At 36.1% G+C, this 22,019-nt stretch overlaps 1 protein-coding gene across 3 annotated transcripts in view; it reads right to left on the reverse strand.

Moving 5' to 3' along the window:
* RNF111 (ring finger protein 111) overlaps positions 1-22,019 on the reverse strand; it is an 82,327-nt gene that overhangs the window by 24,099 nt on the left and 36,209 nt on the right. For all 3 annotated transcript variants that reach the window (XM_054565350.1, XM_054565349.1, XM_054565348.1), the window contains exons 2-5: positions 20,189-21,084; positions 9,820-9,946; positions 6,198-6,361; positions 3,638-3,832 (exon numbers count right to left, since the gene is read on the reverse strand). In XM_054565350.1, coding sequence (XP_054421325.1) covers positions 3,638-3,832; positions 6,198-6,361; positions 9,820-9,946; positions 20,189-21,065 — 1,363 coding nt within the window. In that variant the 5' untranslated portion in view covers positions 21,066-21,084. The remainder of the gene's footprint in view (positions 1-3,637; positions 3,833-6,197; positions 6,362-9,819; positions 9,947-20,188; positions 21,085-22,019) is intronic.

Here is a 22,019-nt window from a genome sequence, read left to right on the forward strand (position 1 = left end):
ACATGCTTGGTTCTATGATTTTTATAAGCCCCATTTAGAAACCTGGATAGAGCAAAGCTAGATGCCTTAAGTTTTTGAAGGCTGGAAACATGCAAGAAAGTGCAAAGTAAAAACAAGGTGTGAAGGAAACAGATGTTCTGTAGAGTCTTGGGGAAAAAAATGAAGCCAACAGAACTGAGTGCTCCTAATGTAGCCTGAATATCTTGTATGTGCTTCTATCAGGTTTATACAGAGGAACAATCAGGCCTGGAAAAGATTCTCCTAGCCTACGTAAAAGGAACAAAAAGTCAGTCTATACCAAAAGTGGTTTTCAATATAGTTAGAGTAATATTATGAGAAGGCCATTCAGTGTAAAGTTGCTACTTAGGAGATAAAATGTGAAATCTGGTTGAACAAGGGTCTTAAATGAATGAATGAACGATTTAAGACTCTCTTGAAATAATGTTGGGACTCTGTCACATACAATGTAGATAAGAATAAGGGTACATAAAGCTACCAGGAGAGAGGAATTCAGATCTTTGCCTCAAAGATTATTATTGACCTTCCAGATTTCTTCATTTCTGATGGGAATAATATCAACATCAAGAAAGTGCTTAAGAATTAAATAATAACTAAATGACAGGAGAAAGAACTAGATATCATTGTTAATTAAAACATAAGAATTCATCCTCAATGAGTTAAAACTATAAAATTCTTTTTTTTTTTGAAATTTTTTAAATTCTCACCCACGGACAGTATTGCCTTGCTTTTAGAGAGAGACAGAGGGAAAGGGAAACATCAATGTGAGAAACATCGACTGGTTGCCTCCCACACATGCCCCGACCAGGGATGGAACCTGCAACCTAGGTACGTGCCCTGACTGGGAATTTAACCTGCAACCTTTCAGTTACGAGACAACACTCCAACCGAGCCACACTAGTCAAGGCAAAACTATAAAATTCTTAAAACATAGGAGTAAATTGGTGTCATCCTGAATTAAGCAATGGTTTCTAAGACATGACACCAAAAGAACAAACAAACAAACAAAAACTGAGAAAATGGACATCACCGAACTTTTTAAAACTCCCAACCATTTTCAATTCTTTTGAGTACTTACCTAGGAATGGAATGATGGGTGATATAGCAAGTCTACATTTAACTTTCTTTAAAATAAATTTTTATTTTTTAATTACAGTTGAAGTACAGTATTAGTTTCAGGTGTACAACCCTGTGATGAGACATCTATATAACTTACAAAGTGATCACTCCACTCCAATAAATCTAGTACCCAACCCCCTCCCATCTGGCAACTGTCAAAATGTTTTCTGTATCTGTAAGTCTGTTTCCGCCCTGCTTGTTCATTTGTTTTTTAAATTCCACATGTAAGTAAAATCATCTGGCATCTGTCTTCCTCTTTCCGATTTATTTCACTCAGCACAATACCCTCTAAGTCCATCCATGTTGTTGCAAATAGCAAGATTTCATTTTTTTATTGATGAGTCATATCCAATCATCTTCTTTTTATCCAATCATCTATTGATGGACACTTAGGTTGCTTCCATATCTTGGCTATTGTAAATAATGCTGCAGTTAACATATGGATGTATATATCTTTTTGATTTAGTGTGTTGGATTTCTTTGGATAAATACTCAGAAGTGATGTCGCTAGGTCCTTCTTTGTCTTTTGTTACATAGTCTTTGTTGTAGAGTCTAGTATAAATATTGCCACCTCAGCTTTTTAAAAAATTTCCATTTTCATGGAATACCTTTTCATCCCTTTACTTTCAGTCTGTGTATGTCTTTCCCTGGTACAGTATGGCTTCTTCACTAAGATGCCTGAAAAGCAATTCTAATTTCACCACTGACTATGCTCCTGGGTAAATTACTTAATCCCTCTCAATTTCCTCACTGATAGAACAAGGAAAATACAAAGTTTTCTTCATAGAACTGTTGTTAGGATGAACTGAGATTACATATATAAAGCACTTTGTACAATGCTTTACATATAGTAAACACTTAGTAAACATTATCTATGGTATTTAATATTGATCTGGATACTAGGCCCTTATCAAATGTATAATTTTCAAGTATTTTTCATTCTGTGTGTATCTTTCAATCTGAAGTGAGTCTCCTGTACACAGCATATATACGAGTCTTGCTTTGTTATCCATTCAGTCGCTCCATGAGACTCCATTCAGTTCCTCCCTGTATGTCCCTGGCGTCTTTTGAGCTGCTGTGCCAGTATGAGAGATCAGAGTGAGTGGGTCTGACTAAGTCCACATGCATGCCCCTTAAGAGGAACACCTGGGACTCCAGCAGCCCTCCGTCTCACTCAGCCAGTTTTCACAGCCCGAAGTTGGGGGAGTTCTCTTCCCAGCACTGGAACCCCGGGCAGGGAGGCCTGGTGTGGGGCTGGGACCCTTCGCTCCTAAGAGGGGCTATCCACAGCCAAGATACCCTTTTGATTGTTAACCACCACTTGTGGGTATGGGACCAGCCTGTTCCATGTTTCCACCACTCCTACCAGTATCAATATAGCTTCTTCTTTGTCTTTTGTTCAGCTAGATTTCAGGGAGTTCTAACTGATGGCTGTTTTGTAGTTTAGCTGTAATTTTGATGTGCTTGTGGAAGGATGTTAACTACCGCATTTACATCCTCTGCCATCTTGACCGGAAGCTATGTTTAACTTTTTGAGAAACAGCCAGTGTTTCCAAAATGGTTATCCCAGGTTACATTCCCACCAAATTATTCATAAGGGTTCCAATTTCTCCACATTCTAGTCAACGCTGGTTAATTTTTGATTCTTTAAAAAAAATTATAGACATCCTATTGGTTATAAAGTAGTACTTCATTGTGGTTTTGGTTGGCATTTCCCTACTAACTAATGATGTTGTCTTCATGTACTTTTTTACTCATTTGTATATCTTCTTTGGAAGAATATCTATGCAAATCCTTTGCCCATTTTTAATTTTTTTCAAGATTTTTATTTTTTTTTTTTAAGAGAGAGGGGAAGAGAGAGATAAAGAGCAGGAGAGAAACATCGATGTGATAGGAGAAATATCAATCGGTTGCCTCTTGCAAACCCCCAGCTGGAAACCTGGCCCACAACGCAGGCATGTGCCCTGACTGGGAATCGGATCAGTGACCTTTTGGTTCACAGGCCAGCACTACAACCTACTAAGCTACAACAGCCAAGGCCCATTTTTAAACAGAGTTGTTTTACTTTTTTTTGGCAAGGTGTGAATGTTCTTTATATATTCTGGATGCCAGACCCCTACCAACTGTATGATTTTCAAATATTTTCTCCCATTCTGTAAGTTGTCTTTTCACTTTTTTGATGTCCTTTGATGTACATAAGGTTTTAAATTTTGATAAAGTTCAATTTACTTATTTTTTCTTTTGTTGCTAGTATTTTTTGTATCAGCCATTTAATTCTCCCCAATTTCTTTCAGCTGAGCTATGATCCTCTGGTAACACAGAGCACTCAAACTCAAATGTGAAGTCATAGTCTGATTCTAATTGAGGCTACTTAGCTCACATATGATGATTATTCTAAGACTATAATCTTGATAATATAGCTAAAAGCTTAAAAACAACAATCTTTTTTCTAACAAATGTAAGAAAAAAAGAGTCCCTCCTCCCCCCATATTTTACATACCTCCTATAGAAGTACCAGTCATACTATTGCTTGTAAGAGTAGCTGACGTCTCTGACACTGTGGAGGGTTGGCTACTAGTGACAGCTGAAGTAGTATCAGAGGCCTGCTCAGAGGTAGATGGATTGGAATTGTTAGTGGAAGCGCTTGTGGTTTGTGATTCCATTCTTGCAGAAGTGGTTGGTACTACAGTAGGTTCTACAAAACACAAAATGTTTATTACAGAATTTCAAGACAAATTAGGTAGTAGGTTATATGTTAACTCAAACTACCATTTTTAAGATAATTGTTAAAGCAAACTTTAAAAATATAAATTCTCTAATAAGTAAAATATGTAGTAAAAAAAGCTTTCATAAGTCTAAACTGCAACATTTAAAAGATATGTTACTAACATATGATTACTGCATTTAAAAAATTCTGACACCTAGTAATCATATTCCAATAATTCAGGCAATTTACCTAGTTTCTTGAGTAATAACTATGTGAGTTTTCCGATCTATCTTAAGAAAAGAGAGGGGAGGAGAGGGGAGAGAAAAGTAGGTCTCCCTGCTATGTTCATACACATTGTTACAGGCTGTCAGAACAGGTACAAATAGCACTTTCTCTGGTATGGTATGGTTTCCAGAGTCAGAAGCTCGGAAAGCAGTTCTGTTTTCACCACTGACAGTATGCTCCTAGATAAGTTACTTAATCACTCTCCATTTCCTCACTTACAGAACTAGGGAAGTACAGAATTTTCTTCATAGAACTGTTGTTAGGATGATTGAGATCACATATATCAAGAACTTCATACAGTGCTTTACATACAGTAAACAGTAAACACTATCATATTTAATATATTTTAATCTTTCTTACATGCATTTTTGTATGTTTTCCATAAAATTTTCTGCAAATATTAATATTCAGGAGTACTTTCTTTTTTTAAAATATTTTATTTATTTATTTTTAGAGAGAGAGGAAGGAAGGAAGAAGAGAGGGAGAGAAACGTCGGTGTGCAATTGGTTGCCTCTTGCATGCCCCCAACTGGTGACCTGGTCTCTAACTGAGGCATGTGCTGACTGGGAATTGAACCAGTAGTGGCCTTTCAGTTTGCAGGCTGGTGCTCAATCCACTGAGCCATACCAGCCAGGACTAAGCTGTACTTTCTAATAAAAATTTAAAGTTTTTGTAGTGGAATATGAAAAAAAAATTCAGGTAGAATTTAACGACTCTGAGTCTAAAATACGAATATTTTAGACTCTGGTATTGAAAGAGTTGTTTAAAAATAAACACTGAGAATAAATCTGACCAAAGCATAGTCTTAACAACTAGATCTGAAAAACAACTCTCCTAATGTGATCTAGAACAGAGGAGAACTATTTTATACAACACAGTGTGGAAGGCTGACTCCTGAAATACAAATAGTGCCTGTTGGTCTATATGCAGCATTGTACTTCGAGTGCTTAAACAAATGTATTTGCCTATACCTAAAAAACAAAGGGAGGAACCTCTGTTTATTTGCAAATGGTTTATATCAGTTTCTCAGCCTTGACAGTATTGACATCTTTAGCTGGATAATTCTTTGTTGAGGGTGAGAGGAGGGATAGAAGGTGGGCTGTCCTATGCAATGTAGAATGTTGAGCAGCATCTGTGGCCCCTACCCACTAAAGGTTAGTAGCAATCTCCCTCAACTGTGAGAACCAAAAATGTCTGTAGATATTGATAAATATCTCCAGGGTCATAAAATGACAGCCACTGAAGAACCATTGGCCTAACTATTATACTTAAGTTTGGGGTTTATTTTTCATAAGACAGAAGCTTTCCACTGAAAGAAACTAGGAAGAAAGTAGGAGGAAGAGAGGGAGAGAAACATCAATGTGAGAGAAAAATCGATTGGTCACCTCTCACACACCCCAACTGGGGACCAAACTCACAAACCAGATATATGCCCTAACCAGGAACTGAACTGATGATCTTTTGCTTTGCAGTATGATACCCAACTGAGCCATACCAGTCAGAGCTCTGCTGTCTGTATTTCTAAAGTGCCATTTCTATTTTTCATAGCAAAAGTTAAAGTATGAAAATAATATTATAAATGAAAGTAATAGGTAAGTCTGAGGACAGACCAAACTATAACTTGTAAATTACTTTTCCCCTAAGAAAATAACTACCAAGCAATGAAACAATAACTAGAAAAAAATTTTAGATACAATTTACTATATAATAACATAGGCTATTATAGCAATTGAAAGATAAGATTAGAAAATCTGACAACTTCCCTGTACTTTAATAATACAGGGTCCGGCAGAAGTAAGGCCTGCTTGAGTGTGATTGGTAGGGTAATAATATGGGTGTAATAATTTATAGTTTTAATTTGAACATTTCACCTAAAATGTCATATGGTGTACTGGAATGTGATATTGTTATACTACAGAATTACATGCTTACGATTTTGTAATAAAAAAGGGGCATTATTTGTGTCAGACCCTGTATACTACCATTAAGTAGCAGTAGGAGTTTCTAGCATAGTAAGATATTTTAACACGTTCTCTTCATAATTCTACATGTTACTACTCCACCTTACCATCTTCATCAACGGTAAGGTCCACCACTTCTGCTGCATTCTGCCTCAAGGGCTGTATCACAGTAGAAACCCTACTGCGGTTCCGTGGCTCCTGTGGCCGACTTGTATGAGAACTTGAACCTTGGCTCCAGTGAGATCTGGAGTGTCCAAGGGTTGAACGAGACCTTAAATGATATCAATATTAAATTAGTAAATATAAAATCACAAAAATTTTAGTTACCTAAGAAATAGTAAGACTTTCTCACAAAGTAATTTGTGATATACTTCATGCAAGACTTCTGCAAAGAAATAATGGTCAGAGAATTAAAAATTATGACTAACACAATGTTTGACTGGCACTCAATAAACATCTTCTGAATAAAATGTTCTCCAGCCAACTGACCTAAGAATATGAAAAATGTAAGTTGTCATTTTGCACCAATTGCTGTAAAATACAGGATTCAGTTTCAAGAATGCTGCTCTCTTTTCAAAGGTTTGCATACTCACGTGGGCTATCACCAATTATTTACATTTCATGTAAATACCTAAAATTATTCACCGTAGGCAAAGTAACAACAATATCAACACTCTAACATTTAATAGCATCCACATGATCTTGCATGTTTAGTCAAGACTGAATTGGCAAAACGTGGCTTGGGGTGTCCTAAACCCAGCTAACTTTCTGGTACTGATCTAAAAAAGAGTCAAGGCACCAGAGGGATTTCCTAGGATCAGAAGAGTAAGGATAGTTGTAGCTTGTTTATTATAGATGGACCCTGACTTAATGGTTCGATTTAGGAATTTTCCACTTTACTATGGTTTGAAGGCAATATGCATTCAGTAAAAACAGTACTTCGAACTTTGAATTTTGATCTTTTCCTGGATTAGCAACATGTGGTATCTCTCTTATGAAGCTGGGAAGTGGCAGCAAGCCGCAGCTCCCAATCAGCCACCTGACCATGAGAGTAAATAATGAATATTCTACAGTGCCTTCAGTGTATATTCACTGACAAATTTGCCCAACTGTAGGCTAACGTAGTGTTCTGACCACATTTAAGGTAGCCCAGGCTAAGCTATGATGTTTAGTAGCTTAAATGTATTAAAAACATTTTCTTTTCCAGATTATTTTGAGGTAAAATTGGTGTATAATATTATTTAAATGCATTTCCAATTTATGGTATTTATGGTTTTTTCAACTTTATTGTTAAGTCAAGGAGCATCTGCAGTTTGTAGCCTTAAGAAACATCCCTTGTTTGAGCTGCTCTATGCTTTTACAGTATGTAACCACAGTCCCTCAACACCTAACACATTTGTCATCTTTAAATTACATGTGTGTCATATACTGTACTGCACTGAATTTCTTACAGGTATGCATTTAATTTAAACATTTTTTAAGGATTCACTGTAATTTTTGAATGACTGAGGGTACAGAGGGCTAAAATATAAGACTATGCAATCCTAGGGCTCCAGGAGAAAAATAAATGCTTTACAAAGGTGGGGCTTATAAAGTCAGGTTTTTTTCCTGCCCAAGCTGAATATAAGACTGTAATACTGCTTATAAGCTATTGTTAGCATGTATAGAAAGGGTGAACCAAATTCATTAATATGTAATCATCAGGGGTACAAATTCAACCATTCAGAAATGAACCCCAAAGTTCAAACCAGGCTGAAAATGGCCTCAGCAACTATAGAACCTAAGAGTTTAGAAAAAGTTTAAACAGTGAAACACTGAAGTAGAAGGAATGTAAAGATTAATTCCTGAGACACAGTAACAAAAGGACATCACATTCCCAGAAGAACTGTATAGGCTAAAGCATGATAGTAAACAAATATCTGGGGATGAAATGGTTTTGGGTGAGGTGAGAGATCACCATTTAAAATTCTTGAGAAACCAAGACTCTGATGAGACTGTGTAGTCTATTTCTGGGAAGCTGTTAACAGCTGCAGAAATCTCCCAGTTTGATGAGTGGAACACCAGCACAAAACCTGAAGTGCGAAGAACTGGTGACATATGTGGCAACGGTTAAACACTGACACAAAAGAATCTGTGACACAGATGCATTCTCTCTTAAGAGAAAGGGCCAAGAGCCAGCTAGGCAGTGACAAAGTTAATACTCTACATAACAATAAGGAAAATAAGTATGAGTCATGAGCATTGCCTGTCTTTTCAAAGATCACTGTCCATTATTATGCTAAATACATCTGCTTGAACATTAAGTGTTTCCGTGACAAGAAAGATCTCCAGTTCCACAAGGAGAAACAGGTTGTTGATTTTAGCAATCCTTGTAGCTCACACAAACTGAGTCAGTGTCATACTAAGCACTATGCAGAGTCAACAGGGCGACTGTGGCACATACCATGGAGTGTAAATTTTCCTCAGAGTCTGGGAAAATCATTCAGAACTTAAAACAAACAACGATATATAATGTTCTCTTCCATGCCATTAGAAGTAGCACTCCCTTGGCCCTGGATGTGGAGCTCAGTTGGTTAGAGTGCCGTACTGATACGCCAAGATTGCAGGTTTGATCTCGGTCTGGGCGTACACAAGAAGCAACCAACAAGTGTATAAATAAGTGGAACAGCAAAATGGTGTTTCTTTCTTTCTTTCTTTCTTTATCTCTCTCTCTCTCTAAAATCAATTTTAAAAAATTAGAGGTAGCACTCCAATGGGAAAGTGGCCAGTGGTGATGCACATTCTAAGTATGTTTTGAACATGCTTCTGAAATAGGAAAGTTTTCTTTTTAATCAATAACACCGAAAATTAAAATACAATGAGCAAGTATGTTTCCAAATTAACCCAACACAAAAATTAAGAGTCATCCATAGGTTTGGTGCATCAAATGGAACAGAGAAGCATTTCACTGCTTCTCTTAGCAATATTTGTAATCATCTAAAACACAAGTTAAATACAATGTATAATATAGTAATATAGTGTTATGATTTTTCTCTTTCTCGGGGGTGGAGGGAGTGATGCTCAAAAGGGCAAAGTCATTTCCAATTATTTATCAAAACATATAAGAATTTTTCAATCATTTATTAGAACAGAGCTTAGATGAAATTACTGAGTGGACAAAAAATTTTTTTAACTGTTCTATACTATGTTGCTCTGATAGAACACCACAAACTTCACTAGTATCAATGAGATCTTGAAAAAAGTAGATTAACAAAAAAGAAATACTTTATGAATATTTCTTAATTTTTGTTTTGCTTTTTAGTATCATCCCCAATATTTATGTATTATTCACATCTAAATTTCAAAGGAGTTCATGAAACCTCTGAATCATAAAACAAACTCTATTTTGTAGAACATTAAGTAAAATACTGTTTTCCTAGAGCACTGACTCTTAACTTTCACTGTACATTTGGGGTGCTGAAAAAAATATTGTCCCCTAAGATTCTGGTTCAGTTGGTCCGGGACACAATCCAGGCAACAAAATATCTTTATTTTATGGCCTCCCAGGTGAGTCTAATGTAGCCTGGTTTGAATACCACTAATCTGCTACATACATACTCAAACTAGGTCTCCAAAAAAAAAAAAAAAAAAAAAAAAGACAAAGGAAAGATGCAAGTATCTGCAGCACAAATATGTTTAAGTATTTCTATTTAAAATTTCAAGTAAACAAACTAGCAATTAAAATCTTACCGATAGCTTTCTCCAACTGTTACAATCTCCACTTCACTATCAGTTGAGGTAACATTAATTTCTTCATTGGCAGCAACCTGGGGAGTGGAAGAAGCTTCTATTACCACAACATCTTCATCGATACTTCCTGGGAACAAAAAGAAAAAACATTTAAAGGGCACCATCCTGTCAGCTAATTGACATACAAAAATTTTTACTTTGACAAGAAGACTACAAAATTCATTACAAAAGTATAAGTTCTATCAGTCAAAATGAAATGTTTTTTAAAAAGTTAAACACACATAGTGAAAACAGTACAAGTACTTACTCTCTTGATCTGTATGTCTTCAGATATTTATTTCTTCCTTTATAACTTTTGTTCTTTAAAAACTTAGTGGTCTCCATATGAATTTGTATATTACAGAGATATTATCACTGTTACATCTAAAGGTACTGATTTAAGACCCTATATGTTATTCACATTCTATATTTACTTTTTAATATCTACAATATACATTTGCTATATGTTTCTTCCCAGGTTATATTTTTATGTGACATTCTTTTAAGAAATGTACATATTAGTTTTTTAATTTTGTGCTATAAAAACTGTAATTTTTGTACATTTTCTCCTAAATTATTCTCCGTTTGGAGAATGCTTCCTTATTTGGAGAATGGATACATATTATATTTGGTTCAATGTGTTTCCTTAATTATTTACTTTATCTAAAACTAATTTTTCAATGGAATACTACTCAGCCATAAGAAATGACAAAATACTGCCATTTGTGACAACATGGATGGACCTTGAGAACATACTAAGTGAAATAGGTCAGTCAGAAAAAGTTACGAACCATATGATTTCACGCATATGTGGGACATAAAACTAAAACTCATGGACACTGCAATGTAGTGGTTGCCAGAGGCAAAGCGGTGGGGAGGGGAGGGGGGCATCTAATATATGGTGATGAAAGATGATTTGACTTTGGCTGGTGTGCACACAGTGAAATATACAGATCTAGTATCACAGAAATGTATACTTGAAGCATATATGATCTTAGTAACCAATGTTGACTCAATAAATTTAAAATAATCACTCCACAAAATAAATAAAAATAATTTTTGTTTATGGTATTAGATAAGATTATAAATAGAATCTGGCCCTCTCCCTCCCTGACTAACTAGTTATTATCAAACCATTTCTTGAAAAATCCTTTCTTTTCCCCCATTAAATTTTGATACCTCCCTTAAATATTCTTACATGCTTTAGGTTACATTTTGAAGCCATCTATTAATCCCCTTTGACCTAGAGTCTTTTTTCAGGTAATTCTATTCTTAAAACAACTTTTGTGAAGTATTGCTTTCATACTTTGAATTCACATTTTTTTCTCAGAGAGAGATTAGTACACACATAATCAAGAGGTGAAAGCAATCTAAATGTTCATCAGTGGATGAATGGATAAACAAAATGTGGTATATACACAGAACAGAATATTATTTGGACCTAAAAATGAGGGAAATACCATCACATGCTGCAGCATAAATGAACCTTAAGGGCACTATGCTAAGTGAAATAACCCAGAGTCTGTCTGTCTGTCTGTCTCTCTCACACGCACACACCCCCACACACCCCCCCTTGCACAGTTCCACAGATTCATAGAGGAAGAAAGAAGAATGGTGGTTACCAGGGCTGAGGGGAAGGGGAAAAGGAAAGTTGTGTGATGGGTATGAAGTTTTCTTTTCACATTGCAAGATGAAAAAGTTCTGGATTTCTACTTCACAACAAAGTGAATACATTTAACATTACTGAACTGTATACTTAAAAAAATTAAGATAGTAAAAGAAATGCTTCATTTCTCTTGCTGTATTTTTCCACAAATCTGGTGCTAAATTTACATAAATATTTCTCTTTTTTCATTACTATCACCTGTCAATGTAAAAGTCAACCAATAAACTATAAACTGGTAAACAACAAATCATGTTTGTATTAAGAATTTTCTCATAATAAGAATACTGAGAGCTAAAATTACACCCATTTTAAGCGTACATTTCACTGATTTTAGTAAATTTATAGCACATAACCATCACCTCAATCCAGTTTTAGAACATTTCCAACACCCTAAAAAAAATCCTGCATGCCCTCTTTCAGTCAGTCATCATCCCTCAATCTACCCCTACAACGACTGACCTATTTTCTGTCCTCATGGATTGGTTTGTATCTTCAGGAGTTCTAAAGAAGTGGAGTCGTATATTACATACACTTTTGTGTTTGGCTTCTTTCACGCAGTGTACTTACTTTGAGATCTATCCACGTTGCTTTATCAATAGCTCATTCTTTTTTTATTGCTGAGTACTATCCTATCATAGGAATATACAATTTGCTTATCCATTCTTCTGTTGATAGACACCTGGATTTTTCTCACATTTGTCTATTTTACAGAAAAGCTTCTATAAACATTTGTCTATAAGTTTTTGTATATTCATGTACTTTCTTTTCTCTTGGATACTTAAAAATGTAATTTCTACATACTATGCTAGATTTGTTTAACTTTCTAAAGAAATGCCAAATTATTTTCTTAAGTGGCTGTACAATTTTACATTCCCATCAGGAAAGTGAGGGCTTCAGTGTCTCCACAGCCTCATCAATAACTGGCATTGTCTTTTTTTTATTATAGCTGGTCTAGTGGATTTATACTGGTACCTCATTGTGGTTTTGATTTCTATAATAATGAATGATGTTAAGCATTTTTTCAAGTGCTTATTAGCCACTTCGATGAAATATGTATTCAAAACTTTTGCCCATGTTTAACTTGGACTTTGGTTTTACTGTTGAGCTGTAAGAGTTCTCTATGTATTTGAAATACAAGTCTTTTATCAGATATGTTATTTGTAAATAATTTCTCTCAGTCAGTAGCATGTCTTTTTATTTTCTTAATGGTGTTGTTAAAGTAGCCCTTAATTTTGATGAATTCCAAATCAGCATTTTTTTTTATGAATCATGCTTTTGGTGACATATTTAAGAAATCTCTGCCTAACCAAAGATCACTGAGAATTTCTCCTGTTGATCCTAGAAGTTGTACTGTTCAGCTTTTACATTTACTTTATGATCCATTTTAACTTTTGTGTCTGACAAGACATAAAAGGTCTAAATTCATCTTTCTTGCATGTGAACCTGCAATCGTCCCAACATTATTAGTTGAAAAGACTAAAATAATTCCATTTTGATACCTAGTAGATTAAAGTTTTTCTAATTATTGTTCACGGTTATAAAATCAACGAGAAAGAACACCTTCTGAGGTTGAGACTGGAGTGGCATTAAGCAACACTAATTAAGCCAGAACATGTTTAGCATATATATTTATCTTATATGTAAATATGTATTTTACATAAAATATGTATTTATTTTTCTCACCCAAGAATATATCTTGTCATTTATCATAATCATCATTTATAAATTCCTAGAAAACCTACAGGGTTTGATTTGATTACAAACGCAACTCTCTATAAAGCTATATAATTTTATTGAGAGGCCAAATATACTTCTATTAAGATTATTCAAAGACACTTCATCCTTCTTGTTGCTTTTGTAAGTAAGCTCCTTTTTTGCATCGTATTTTCTACCAGTATGGAAGTATTACATTAATACTTTATATTCATTTTTATCCAACTCACCACAATAACAAATTGTTCAACACTCGTCACTGAAATTTATGTAGTCTACATTCCTTCACCCAAGGTACTATTCCTTGGTGTCACCTTTAACACATCTCTACATCATCAGACATCTGCACTACTTCAAAAGCTGGCCCATATCTGGAGGAGGTACAAGCCCATGACAAGGATTTAAAACATATTTTGATACTCCAGAAAAGAAAACAAAGAAGGCACTGATAACCATAGAGGCGATGAAAGATGATCTGATTTGGACAAAATTATTTTTCAGTATTTCAAAATATATTTATATTTTAGGATGTATGCAAATCATTGTATCAATTAAGTAGAAAAAAATAAGATTTAACAATTATGAGATATGTAAATTTTTGAAGTAGTTTCTAAGTTCTAAAGGTTACACACATAGACATACTGAGGTAGGATATATTTTTTAACATCATAAATATATATTATAGCAGAGAAAACAAAATAGCAACACTCAAGTAGCTATTTAAAATAATATTCTAGAGTCAATTTACAAATTACCTTTTGATTCTTGCTTCATAATCATGTACATGATGCAGCTTAAGATAGTAGTACAAAGGGAATCATATATTGAAAACTAAAAGTATTATATATAAAAATAAAAAACCATGAGTTGTATTTTAAAACTTCCCTTATTTTAACTCAACAACTGGACATCACCATTCTGCAATGGAGAAAATCTGTATCTACGCATCAACTTTATTAGTGATTTCTCTCCATGTATATGTATGCATAAAATGTCTTTGTTTTTTCAAAAGACTGTTACTTCTTTAGACAAAGGGGAAGGGAAGGAGAAAGAGAAGGAGAGAAACATCAATGTGCGATGTTGCTTATCCCATGCCCCTAAATGGGGACCTGGCCCACTACCCAAGCATGTGCCCTCACTGGGAATTGAACCAGCAACCTTTCTGTTTGCAGGCCAGCACTCAATCCACTTAGCCACACCAGCTAAGGCCATGAAATTTCTTTAAAGGCCTATAAAAAATAACCCAACGTTATTAAACATCTTTTATATAGTTAAACAAAGTCAAATAAAAGTATAACATTTTTGAAGTTCCGATGATAAATGATACAAAGGTAGCTAATGCATTAAAATTCAGTTTATGTAATTTTTTCATGGACAGGAAGACTGTGTAACTAAAATTTATATAAATAACTCAGCCACTCTTTTTCTACTGATTAAACAATCACCGTTTTTCTAAAATGGGTGTTTTGTAAATTCAGGAGATAAACTGCTAATTGATTACCTCTGGGTAATAAGACTGGGACCTAAGAAATAGAGGTAAACTTTTTTCCCCATTTTGAAATAAACTTTTATGTTTTAATTATATTTTATTGATTATGCTATTACAGTTATCTGATTATGCTATTACAATTGTCCCGATTTTCCCCACTTTGCCCTAATCCACAGAGTACCCCCCACTCCCTCAGGCAATTCCCACACCATTGTTCGTATCCATGGGTCATGTGTGTAAGTTCTTTGGCTACTCGATTTCCTATATGGTACTTTACATCTCCATGCCTATTTGGTAACTACCTATTTGTACTTCTTAATCTCCTCACCTCTTTACGCATTCCTCCATCCCCCTTCATCTGCCAACTATCAAAATGTTCTCCATATCCATGATTCTGTCTCTGTTGTTATTTGCTTAGTTTGTCTTTTACATTCAATTGTCAATAGATATATTTTTGCCATTTTATTGTTCATAGTTTAGATCATCTTTCTTTCTTAAATAAGTCCCTTTAACATTTCATAGAATAAGTGTTTGGTGATGATGAACTTCTTTAGTTTTTTTCTTGACTGGGAAGCTCTTTATCTGACCTTCAATACTAAATGATAGCTTTGCTGGGTAGAGTAATCTTGACTGTAGGTCCCTGCTTTTCATGACTTTGAATATTTCTTGCCAATCCCTTCTAGCCTGCAAAGTTTCTTTTGAGAAATCAGCTGACGGCCTTATGGGAACTCCCCTGTAGGTGACTGACTGTCTTTTCTCTTGCTACTTTTAAGATTCTCTCTTTATTTTTAACATTTAGCATTTTAATTATGATGTGTCTTGGAGTGGGCCTCTTTGCATCCATCACAGTTGGGACGCTCTGTGCTTCCTGGACTTGCATGTCCTTTTCCTTCACCAAATTAGAGAAGTTTTCCTCCACTATTTTTTCAAATACATTTCCAATTTCTTTCTCTTTTTCTTCTCCTTCTGGCACACCTATGAAGTGAACATTGGACCTCTTGAAGTTGTCCCAGAGGCTTCTTATACTATCCTCATATTTTTAAAAATGATTTTATTTACTTTTAGGGAGTGGCAAAGGGAGGGAGAAAGAGGGAGAGAAACATAGATGTGCAAGAGACACATTGATCAGTTGCCTCTCGCATGCCCCCAACTGGGAACCAGCCTGCAATCTAGGCATGTGCCCTGACTAGGAAACAAACCAGCAACCCTTCAGTTCTCAGGCCAGCATTCAATCCACTGAGCGACACCAGCCAGAGCTCTCCTCATTTTTTTGGATTCTTTCTTCTTCTTGTTCTCCTTGGTCGTTTTTTCTTTTTCTTCCTCATGTTCCAAATCACTGATTTGATTTTTGGCTTCATCTACTGTTGTTTCCCTGTGATTTGTTCTTTACTTCAGTTAGTGTATCCTTTGTTTCTGACTGGACCTTTTGTATGCTGCTGAGATCTTCACTAAGTTCCCTGTGTGTCCTTATAAACGGTGTTTTGAACCTGTTTTGAACTCTGCGTCTGATAGATTGCTTACCTCCATTTCGTTTAGCTTATTTTCTGGAGTTTCTACTTCTCCTTTCATTTGGGCCATGTTTCTTTGTCTCCTTGATTTGGCAGCCTCTCTGTGTTTGTTTCTATGTATTTGGTAGAGCTGCTCCGACTCTGTGTCTTGGTAGTGTGGCCTAATGTAGTAGGTGTCCTGTAGGGTTCAGTGGCACAGTCTCCCCTATCACCCAAGCTGGGTACTCGAGGAGCGCTCTTAGTGTGGGCTGAGTACACCCTCCTCTTGCAGTTGAGCCTCAGTTGCTGTTGGTTAAATCAATGGGAGGGATTTACCCAGGCCAGTCAGCTGCCAGGATTGGCTGTGACCACTTATCACCAATTCCCACCCTCCATGGAGGATCAGCTGTGCAGAGGCAGGGTGGTGGTGCTCCGAAAAGGTCTATAGCTGTCCACTGCGTGTGCTGGCCCTGGGGTTTCCCATATCGTGCAGACCAAGGTCAGCCCCCATATGTGTTTTGCCCAGGGCCACCTTGCCTGAGCTATAAAGCAATCTGAGATGCCTGCTATTTGTGCTGGGCTTGGAGATTCCCAGGGGAAGCCAAGCTATGAATCTAAGCTAGCAGCTACTTGAAACAGTGCTGGGGCTCACTGAGGCCAGCTGTTACATGTGTGAAAAGATTTAGGACGTTGTGCAGCATGGGCCAAAACTAGCCATTCATATGGAAAAGTAGCTTGGATGGGCCTGTAAGATGGATGGGGCAGAGTCTCTGGAGATCTCCAATGTGGGTTAGCCAGGTTGATGGAGTCTCACCGATGGCACCAGCTTGCTGGCTCTGTGGCTCTGTGGGGTGAGGGCCTGAATACAATGGCCTCTGCTCCCCTTGACGCCAGACACCTCAGTCTCTCCCAGCATGACACTGGTGCCTTCCAAGCTGCCACCCTCGTAATGAAGCTCAGAGGGGGTGAATCTGAATACGTGTGAGTCCAAGTAGGGGTTCTTTAAGAGGACCTACTCGGGACTCCAGTAGTTTCTTCCACTGACCTAATCCCTGCCAGTTTTTACAGCCAGAAGTTGTGGGGACTTATATACCTGGCACTGGAACCCTGCGCTGGTGGGCCTGGTGTGGGGCTGGGACCTCTTGCTCCCGAGATACCGCTCCCAAATTTTATCTACCACAAGTGGATGTGGGTCCAGCCTGTTCTGCATCTGTGCCCCTTCTACCAGTCTGGATGGATGTGGTTTCTTTAATTCCATAGTTGTCAGACTTCCATTCAACTCACCTTCTGATGGTTCTGAGTGATGGTTGTTCTACATTTTAGTTGTAATTCTGATGAGGTTGGACGAAGAGGTGAGCCATGTCTGCCTATGCTGTCTTCTTGAACAGAAGTTCAAAATCTTCTTATTTTATACTTTTCTTGTTTTTTTTAAAAATCTCCACACCATTTGAATGCGATTAAATCATTATTTAAAAAAAATTAATTCAGCCCTTGGCTGGTGTGGCTCAGTGGATTGAGTGCTGGCCTCCAAACCAGAGCCGCAGGTTCGATTACCAGACAGGGAACATGCCTGGGCTGCAGGCCAGGTCCCAGTAGGGAGCACACAAGAGGCAACCACGCATTGATGTTTTTCTCCCTCTCTTTCCCCTCCCTTCCCCCTCTCTAAAAATCAATAAAATCTTAAAAAATAAAAATAAAGATAATAAAAATTTATTTAAAATAAAACACTGGTCTAGAAACCAGAAAATATCAGGAGTCCTTGGTTTTAACTTTTGAATTTGTTTTTCAGAGACAAACATTAAAGGATAATGTCTGAAAATAATGGAGTTTAAGTAAAGTAATTATTCTAAGAAAGACAGTAAAACACTATATGCTAAAATGACTATTAAACAAGATTTAAAAATGAACTATTGAGTTTTCATTTATCTTAAATACCTGAGACTTTATGACTTCTTTCTTCCTAGAAACAGACACTGATATTGACCTAGATATACTCTACTCTCAGGCCTCCTACCAACATCAGTTCCTTGGAACTTCTGCCTCACATCACTAACCACCCTGCCTCATTAATATCCAGGAGAAACTGAGCTGTTACTCCCTCTCCTCAAACTCTTCAGATTCTAACCAAATGAGAAAAATGTGAAATGTGACAATTAAGCAAGACAATTCCTATTTCACTTCCCTCTTTCTTAAAACCTTAGGGAATGGTTTCTGTATCCATCTCTCAGCTGTAGTGTGAGCTCAATGAACTCTTTTTAAAACAAATATTTGGGTGGGTTATAAAAAAATGAACTGAACATGGCTAAGACTACAATTAAGAACAAAGTTACTGGTTCAGGGTTTGGAAAGGGCATCTTGGAAATGGAAGGAACCCATAAAGGAGAAAAGGGGGAATAATGCCATGTTTGCACAGTAGAATAGCAGGCTCTCCTTTTAACAAGCAGGACACCAGGCAAAGACCAAAAAAACTGTGTGTCAGTATTAAAAACCAAAAGCCCTGGCTGGTGTGGCTCGGTGGATTGAGTGCTGGCCTGCAAACCAAAAAGAGTCACCAGTTCAATTTCCAGTCAGGACATGTGCCCGAGGTTGCAGGCCAGGCAGGGGACGTGCGAGAGGCAACCACACATTGATGTTTCTCTCCCTCTCTTTCTTCCTCCCTTCCCCCTTCTCTAAAAATAAATAAATAAAATATTAAAAACAAAAAAACCATAATCTGGTGCGCTCTGCCACTCGGGAGCACACCTGCCTTTCTGTCCCCCTTTCCTTTCCCACAGGTGCACTGTCTTTCTCTCTCCTAAGCTCCGAGGGTCCTTCTTCTGCCTCTGTAACTTGTTTAGCTGCTCCCTCTATTACTTCTGTAACTTTCTAAATAAACTTTCTCTTATAATTTGAAAAACCAAACCAACTAAAACAATAAATAAACCCATAATCTTAGCTTTTTAAAAAGCTCTCCCTATACTCCATTTCCTTAATACTTCCACAAAAAAAATTAATCTTTAACCTCAGGTCAGATTTTACTACTGAAAGCTCACTTCAACTTCTTTTAAATTACAACAAATTGTAAAAAAAAAATTATATATAAGAACGTATACTTCAGACACTACCTCTACACAAACTTATTCTAGTTAAATATAACATTACTGAGAGGAAGGAGAGAGTGCAATTGAGCTAATCCTCTATCAATTCCATTTTAACTGATTAGTAATATGCTCTACTGAGCACTCTTAGGAATAATGTTTGTGTTCTAGTATTAGAATAAAAATACCTCTCAAATACTTGAAATTAATTTTTAGTTATAAAGACCATGACAAGTTAAGAGTAAACAATAAGAACAGAGTACTTAAGAAAAAATAATATTGAGTTGTCTTTTTTCGTGACTACAATTGCTTTTACTGGGATTGACTATGAAAGAAATCCATCACACAGCTACCTGAAAAAGAATTCATAAAAGTTAAACATACTAAAAAGCACTACAGGAATAAAAACTGTATGAGTGAGCAACTCGTAAAATATAATCTAGTATGTATAAAAGGATAAAAATGGTTTTCTAAAAAAAAGAAAAACCTCTAGCTTCACTTAATTTGTCAGAAAAACAAATTTTTAAAAAATTCTCTATTTAAAATTTTAGAAAATTTTAAAATTTGTACCTTAGAATTGGAGTCATGGATTAACACTACATTTTTTTTTGTTTGTTTATTCTATTACAGTTGTCTGAATTTTTTTTTCCCTTTTTCCCTCCACCCAGCCCAACCCTCTCTCCCAAAGTCAATCTCTCTGTTGTCCATGTTCATGAGTCATTCATAGTGTTCTTTGTAAGACCACATTTGGCCATTTATTTATATGGCTTAAAAATGAAAGTTAATAAAGCCTCATATTCCTTTTAAATATAACACAATCACTAAAATGTATAAGAAAATAAGCATAAAAACAATAAAACAGCTTCCATGTTTTACTCAATTTAAGAAACATTTTTACCTGAGGGAACAGCTGGATTGTTTTGGTGGTTTTCACTGGTAGAAACAAACAAATCTTCTCCTTCAGTTGATGAGCTGGAAGAGGATTCACTGCTGAGGTCATTTTCACTGGAACTACTAGAACTGGGGAGCAATGCATATTTTCTTCGGGCTAACACTTCTCGTTTTTTCCTCTGCATTAATATCCTCTCTTTTTGTTTTTGTGTCCTCTGTGAGGAATTATTTTTTACAAATCTCTTTCTGCATGGAAGTCTCCTTAGCGAACTGCTATGAAAACAGGGTCTTTTCATTAACAATCCAGAAACGGATTCTGTCTCAGTCGGAGGCCACTTTTGGGACCGTGCACTCTGAGTTCTACTTTTAGCACTCAAAATTGCCTGGGAATGTCTTACAGAGACTCCTTTATCCTCATCTGAAGTCACAGTATCAGAATCTCCAAAATGCAAACTAGATGAAGGAGAAGAAAGACAATCACTAAAAGAGGAGTCATTGTCTTCATCACTTGGTGCTTCTAGGTGTTGCCTCAATCCTAATATTCCCTGGTTCTCTTTAACACAATTTTGCATGTATGAAGGGCCAGCCTGCTGGCTTTTGCGTTTTTTCCTCACAACAACACTTTTTTCTTGCTCTTGTTGGTTACCATTCATGTCCTTCTCTTGTTTTTGAGAATCATCACACAAATGAGAGAATTCATTCCCCACTTTACTGTTAATCATCTCAACTCCTGCAGGAAAACTTTTGGCTGCCCCAATGGGCTCTGGATGCAAGAGGATCCCTTTCAGACTCTCCTGTGTCTTTGGTGCATCAGAAGGAATCTCACTCTTCATATCCACTTTTAAGGTATAGAGCTTGCTATACTCAGGAGTCCATTGAGACATGGGAAACTTTAAGGACGGCCTAGAAGACACAATTAGGTATTAAAATGATTGTTAATGTGTTTTATTACACTATTTAAATACAGAGTACTCAGATTCCACCAAAACGAGGAAGGATTGCTTTTTCCTCGTCAGGATATAAAACAGCTATTACTATTCTTACAAAACATTTTTTTCTCTGTTACCTCTACCTGTATACCCAATTTTTAGAAATAAAGATCAGAGAATATAGGCCTATTTGAAAACTTTTTTTGTTAACCAAGCACTGATATTACTACATATCTTCCTACCTTTAGCAACATAACATATTTGGTTAAAATAAAACATTTTTTTCAAAATCCATTACAGTAGAAATGGATAAAAGGATTAGAAGCCAAAAGACTTTGACTATCTTGGTATCACATTTTAAAGTGCTAATTATATTAAATATTTCTGAACATCTAGGTCTCTTACTATAAATAACGAACCCGTATGAATATAACTTCTCTTTCCTATGGTTCTTTCTCCCTTCATATTATTCTTTTCTCTAATGAGAATGAGAACTTACCAACAGACCACAGGCACAAGCGCATTTGAGGAAGTTTTAGATACATACAATAAGACTCAAGCCAAGACTGTGTGAGGTGCTGAAGCGTCAGAGCAGAACATAAAATCAAACTTCCTATAGCTAATCCAAGTGTATCTAAATTACTCAATCTCTGAAATTATGAGCTCCTGAACAAGGGGACTTGAAATTAAAACATCTACGTCAATACAAAGTATATACACGAATGGTGATAATGTAAAAGTTATAAATACCCTGACTCAAAATGGAACATATTCTTTAGAAAGGTAGTTAATGTGAAAAAAAAAGAGCTTTACTAGTGCAAAATATCATTAAACAATATTAATATTTTTAACTTAAGTTTTTATTTTAGTATATTACAGACATATTCTAAGTTTATAGCTCAATGAATT

Source organism: Pteronotus mesoamericanus, unplaced genomic scaffold (genome assembly GCF_021234165.1).
Source record: "Pteronotus mesoamericanus isolate MK-2021 breed Mesoamerican mustached bat unplaced genomic scaffold, CSHL_Meso_final contig_164, whole genome shotgun sequence".
Lineage (NCBI taxonomy): Eukaryota > Metazoa > Chordata > Mammalia > Chiroptera > Mormoopidae > Pteronotus > Pteronotus mesoamericanus.